At 59.5% G+C, this 6,063-nt stretch overlaps 1 protein-coding gene across 1 annotated transcript; it reads right to left on the bottom strand.

Moving 5' to 3' along the window:
- Positions 1-990: 990 nt before the first annotated feature.
- TRIL (TLR4 interactor with leucine rich repeats) lies at positions 991-5,272 on the bottom strand. Its single transcript, XM_070424494.1, has one exon. The coding sequence runs from the start codon at positions 4,754-4,756 to the stop codon at positions 2,321-2,323; it is 2,436 nt and encodes an 811-aa protein (XP_070280595.1). The 5' UTR covers positions 4,757-5,272; the 3' UTR covers positions 991-2,320.
- Positions 5,273-6,063: the final 791 nt, after the last annotated feature.

Below are 6,063 nucleotides of genomic sequence, written 5' to 3' on the forward strand. Positions count from 1 at the left end.
ATGCAGTGTAACAGTAGGCAGGTGTATAAAATACTGGAAACTCCAACAATAAAACATCTCTATCAGTAAGTGGGTTTATTGACGTAACTGAACATAACAATGGATAGCATTTATTCATTTCCCACTGAAAGACCTTCCAGTGAAACTGTTTGTACACAGATCCAGGCATTAAGCATGTTCAGTGATGTTCTGCTGTTAACAGGGTGGGTCGTGAGAAAACTAGAGGTCCTTTGCATACTTTCCATGGGAGTCAGCACTACAGGCTGCGCCAAAGCAGCAGCTAAGAGATGCAACTGCTCGATGAATGAAAAAAGCTGGGAGCAGAAAAGGTGCAGGACAGCCCAGGGGTTGCCAGGAAAAGCCAACAACTGCACCGCTTCCCGGTGCCAGCGAGCTGAGTCGGAAACAAGCTCTGGCAGCACACTCAGAATGACAGTCTACTTCCTGTGGTTTACTAAGTTTTGGCCCCACAGATAAGACTGCCAGGAAAGCAGCTGTACTTTAAGTGGTCGGGACATTGATTCATCTGAACATAAACAAAGATCAGTTCATTTAGATCCCTGGGTCTCTGCTCAGCGGTGGGGACAAGGGCAGGCCTGGCTCGGTGGAGGCCACACATAAAAGGAGTGGAGAGGGGCAGGGAGGTGAAGGACCCCTGGACTGTGATCGATTCCCTGAGTCATTAGGACCCTCAGGGGCTGAAGGCCCTCAACAGAGGATGCACTGTTAGCCTTAGCACCAATGCCGTGGCCTCCACAACACCCCGCTGCCCATGAACCATAACCACAGTGAATGTAACCAGGCACACCTTCTTAGTGACGACACTTGTAGACCACACACGCAATCATTCATGTAAACCGAAGCACTACATGTAGTGATAAACACGTCCTTCATAAATATCAGGGAACGAAAGTATCTCAAACAGTTGAAAACAAATAAAGGAGCCTAACCCTAAGTTTAACACAAAAGCATGGAAAAGAAAGACTGCAATTATCAACTACAAGATAAGATTTAATAACACAGTAAAACACAGGGTCATGGAGGGACTAACTTGCAAAAAGAATTATTTCACAGTGAGGTTTAAGTACTCGTAACAATCTTCTGGTTTTCGTAGAAAAACCACCACCGATGTCCATTTTTTTCACATTTTCCCAACAATTTCTTCCCTTCTACTATTTCCTATAGAGTAAGACATTAATGTGACCAAACATACACAATCACCTTTTGCTCCCCTATTAGGAAATGTCCTTTAACACTTAACTGTGCAACTCAGGGCCAGTAGGACACAGTCAATTGCATGTCACGGATAAAAACATGAGAAGTAGCACATGGCATTTTCCCCAACCCACACACACTGTCAGCGATGTGGTAAGCAAACTAGAACACTGGCCTTCCCTACCGGGCCACCTGTGACCTACGCATTACATTCGTTGATCAAGTCTGGCATTGACGTTTCCTCTTCCCTCTATGGGTTTAAAAAAATAAAATTTAAAAAGCCACAGGAGCAACCCTGACGGAGAAGTCTTGGACGCAGCCCTTCTCCAGAGAAAGTGTGTCATCTGTTAACCCCAAGGTCAGCGAACCTTCTTGTGATGTTCACGTTAAAAAAAAGAAAACTGTTGAGCCACCTGGCTCATCTAAAATAGTCCTTGAGTTTGTCAGTTTGTTAAATGTCAGAGCTCTTCACATTGTTGAAAAAAAAAAAATAGCGTCTCTGATTATTTAAAAGTCAAGTTATCCACCGTGAAGGAGTTCCCCCTGGGTGAGTGCGTTAACCTTTACCACCTGCTGACACCATCCTTCTTGGCACAAACCTCCAGACCAGTGGCGGTCCTGCCAAGCCTCCTTTGTCATGGTAATAAGTTCCTTTTTTCTTAAATAGAACACAAAACACCTCTTTTTGACACTGAACAAGTAAAAAAGTATTTAGTCTCCAAATCTGACCATGCTGGGGGCACAAGCCCCCTTTCCTACCCCCAAGGGGGTGAGGCTATTGTACTGCCATGCCACCAAAACCAATCTCATAGCTGCGCCACGGTCTCCGTGTAAAGAAGGCCTCCACCTCTGTACCCCACTATCCATGCGTCGTCCCCTACTCTTGGTCTTGACCACCAAGTACCACCCATTTATTTTATGAGCATTGGGAACTGGGGGGCAGGGGAGCAGTGCTGAATTGGCCTCTTTGGCCTATCTGGCCAAATGCACAAAAGGAGACAGTCTGATGGAATGAGATCTTCCCCTGAGGTGGGTTGAAGGGCGCCACAGAGAGAGGGCTCCTCAAGGCCAATGAGATGGTCTCCGCACCCTGGAGGCCCTGGATCTAGTCGGCAAATCGCTGCAGGAGATGGTCCTCCCGCCTCAGGCTGCCGCCCGCGCCGCTGCCCGCGCTGTCCATGAAGCGGTCGCAGGGGAACTCGATGAGGTCCGCCTCGCTGAGCGCGCACACGGTGGTGCGCGGCCGGTGCGACTGGAACCCGGAGAAGTCGGCGGACACGCCGGTGCCCATGGAGCGCAGGGGCCGCCGGGTGGAGTACATGTGGCGAACGTGGACGGGGGCCCCGCCCTTTCTCCTGGCCCGCAGCTTCCTGCGCAGCCAGCGCGACGCCCAGGCCGCCAAGGCCAGCAGCACGAGCAGCGCGTTGACGGCCAGCAGGGCCAAGGTCAGCAGCTGGTAGTCGACGCCGCTCCGGCCCCCAGGCTCCGGCAGGGTGACCAGCCCGGCGCAGTGGTCCCGGGGGGCCACCGGGCAGACCCGGCCGCCCAGCACGCCCTCCACACACACCAGATAGGGGGTGTCCCCGCGCAGCTCGCGCAGCGTGGCCGAGTCGCTGCGCTCGGGCAGGTAGACGAAGCGGTGGAACTTGGGCTGCTGGCCGAAGCGGTCGAAGAGCAGGCGGAAGCGCGCGCCGCCCAGCGGCCGGGGGCTGCGGTGCTCGCGCACCGCCCAGCGCACCGACGCGCTGTCGGCCCCCACCGCCTCCACCGTCAGGTTGCACAGGATGAGCTTGTTGAAGTCGCACGGGTCGGACACCAGCGGCGGCAGGACGGCCCCGCCGTCGGCCTGGGCGGCGCTCTCCTGCTGCTGCGGGAAGAGGCGCTGCTGCGCGGCGCGCTGCCAGAGGTCGCCGGCGGGCGGCGGCGCAGAGGCTGCCGTGCCGGGCAGGGTGGGCTCCGCGTGGGCTGGATCGGCCGGCGACGGGCGTCCCCCCTGGGGCTTCTCCTGCAGGTCCAGGGGGTGTGGCGCCGGGCCCGCCACAGCAGCGGCGGAGGGGCCCGGCTGCTGGAGGCCTGGACCCCATGGGCTCAGCCTCAGGGCGCTGCGGTTGCTCAAGAGCTCCCCATCCCAGGGCGCCCCGGGCGGTAATCTCTCCCGCTGCTGTGGCTGCAGCTGCGGTTGTGGCGGCAGCTCCTTCGCGAGGCCACCGGCAGGGGGCGCCATCTTCTCCCTCGTGGCTGTGGGAAAGGGCCGCCGCTTGGCATCGCCGGTCGGGGAAACCGAGGGAGAGGGATCGGCGCAAGACCCGTTCTGCAGTTGCTGGTCGTCCAGGTAATCCAGATACTTGCCACGCAGGGCCGGGGGGTGGCGGCACTGCACAAAGACGGTGAGAAGCCGGCCTTGCGAGTGCCAGTTGCCCATCCAGCGCTTCAGGCCCCGCAGCCGGCAGTCGCAGGTCCAGCCGTTGCCGTCTAGGTCCAGCCGGTAGAGGGCCGGGCTGGCGGCGAAGATGTCCCCCGAGAGGGCGCTGAGCGCGTTGTCGCGTAGGCTGAGTTCGCGCAGCCGGCCCAGGTGGGCAAAGGTAGTGGGGTGCAGGGCGGACAGCTCGTTGCCGCTCAGGTCCAGCGCCTCCAGGCTGTGCAGAGGTTCCAGCAGCGCCGCGGGCAGCTGGCTCAACCGATTGCTCTCCAGGCGCAGCTCCCGCAGGGCCCCCAGCCCCCAAAAGGCCTCTGGTGCGAGGTTCGAGAGCTGGTTGCCCCTGAGGGAGAGCAGGCCGAGGCGGGGCAGGTGCTGGAAGACGCGGGGCCCCAGGTGCTGCAGGCTGTTGGCCGAGAGGATGAGGGTGGAGAGGGAGCGCAGCGGGGCGAAGGTGGCCGCATGGCGCAGCGAGGGCTGCAGCTCGTTGGCAGAGAGGTTGAGAAAGCGCAGCTTGCCCAGCTGGGCGAAGGCGTTCTTGCCCAGAAATCGGATCCGGTTGGACTCCAGATGTAGGTAGAGCAAGTTGCCCAAAGGGGCGAAGACCGCGTCCGGCAGCGCCCCCAGGGCGTTCCCGTCCAGCCGCAGCTTGACCAGACTCTCCAGGCCCTCGAAGGAGCCTCGACTCAGGCGGCTGATCTCGTTCCCGTTGGCGTAGAGGATGCGCAGTTTGCGCAGCGGGGCCAGTGTGCCCGGGGCGAGTGCCTGCAGGAGGTTGTTCCCCAGGTAGAGCTCCTCCAATCGCGAGAGCTTTTCGAACGTCTTGGGGTGTAGAGAGCGGATCTGGTTGTACTGCAGGTCCAGCCGTCTGAGCTGCCCCAGGCGGTGGAAGTCGAAGGCCGTGATGTTGGTTATGAAGTTGCCGCCTAGGCTGTAGGTGAGCACGTCCTGCGGGCTCGGCAGCGAGCTGGTCTTGGGCACGGCGCGGAGCCCCCTGTTGGTGCACAGGAGGTGCTGGGGGTGCTGGCAGTCGCAGAGCTCCGGGCACACTGGCTGGGCCCAGGGCGGGAGCGCGAGGCAGCCGCACACCACGAGCAGGAAGCGCACGGCGCGGGCAGCCTCCATTGCCGCCCGCCCTGCGTGCAGCTGCCGGATCGTCCTCTTGGCCCGCCGGCTCTGTGTCTCCTCTGCATTCCCCTTGGCCTGGCCAGAGTCACTAAATGGCCTCGTTAGGGACTCCGCTGCGCGGTCCAGCCCCTCCTCCGCCCTTTGTCCGGTGTCTGGCCCGGTCTCTGCAGGCTTGCTTCGTCCAGCCCAGTCAGGCGGCGCAGGGCGCTCTGCGAGCGGCGGGTGCTACTTGTTGCATCTCTGCAGAAAACTCTCCGGGTGCGCGTAGTGGGACGGAGGGGAGAACAAGAACCGAGCTTTTTGTTTGCAGCCCGAGTCCGGAGAGCTGGATTCCCTGGCACGGATTCTCCCCGCCGAGTGGATTCCCCAGCTGCAGGCAGGCGGGAGTCCTTCCAAGAGCTGCTGGGGCGCGGCTTGGCTGCTGCGCCCCGGCGGGCGGCTCGGCCCCCGCAGCCCGCGCCTCCTCTCTCTCTGGGTCCCGGACTCCGTGGAACAGCCGGGGGAGGAGCCGGGGTGCGCAGGCTGCGTCCGGAAGGGACCCAAGTCGGCGAGTGGCGAACAAACCGGGCGGAAATTCGTTCTTCCCACACTCTGCCCCCGGGGATGCAGGCGGGGAAAGAGGAGACGGCGGAGGAAGGACAGACCCTGGCAGGGGGAGGGGGAGACGCTCAGTGGCTCCGCGTCTGGTCAGCCCGAGCCCGGGACGCCAAGTGAGAAAAGTAGGGATTAAAAACAGCTGTACCGGGCGGACACGCCGGGCTGGGGGCGGGGGGTGGATTACCGGTCGAGCAAACGGGATTTGCAGACAGAGACCTTTTTATTTTAGACGAGGACACCAGTCGCTTCTGAGCAGTGGGAGCGTGGCTTGTTTTACTTGTTTTTATATCGCTTGCTCTTCCAGGTGTCGCCCTGCGGCAGGCAGCCCGCCAGCATTCTGCAGGAGTTTTGGGGAGCAGGAGGTTGTCTGCAAAGAGCTGTTGGCAGGCCACTGTCAGAAGAGGCTAGGTGCACCCACTCTGACCTGCAGCGTGTTTGGGTTTGGGGCATCGCGCTCCTGGAAGCGGGGGAGAGGCACCGCCCCCTTTAGGGATCTGAACTAAAGGTCCTGCTGTGGGGAAGAGCAAGGAGACAGCTCAGAGCTGGTTCTACCACCATGAAAGGGTCTCTGTCAGATTTTGGCGATTTAGTCCCATTAAGTTCCCTCCCTAGGGGAGGCTTTGCACGTGTGCATATATACTACTATATAACCTTCCCAGGCACGAATAACCATATTTATACCTCCCCAGGCCCTTGGGTAACTAACT

Source organism: Myotis yumanensis, unplaced genomic scaffold (assembly GCF_028538775.1).
Source record: "Myotis yumanensis isolate MYYU_CA2020_CCGP unplaced genomic scaffold, mMyoYum1.0.hap1 SCAF_9, whole genome shotgun sequence".
Lineage (NCBI taxonomy): Eukaryota > Metazoa > Chordata > Mammalia > Chiroptera > Vespertilionidae > Myotis > Myotis yumanensis.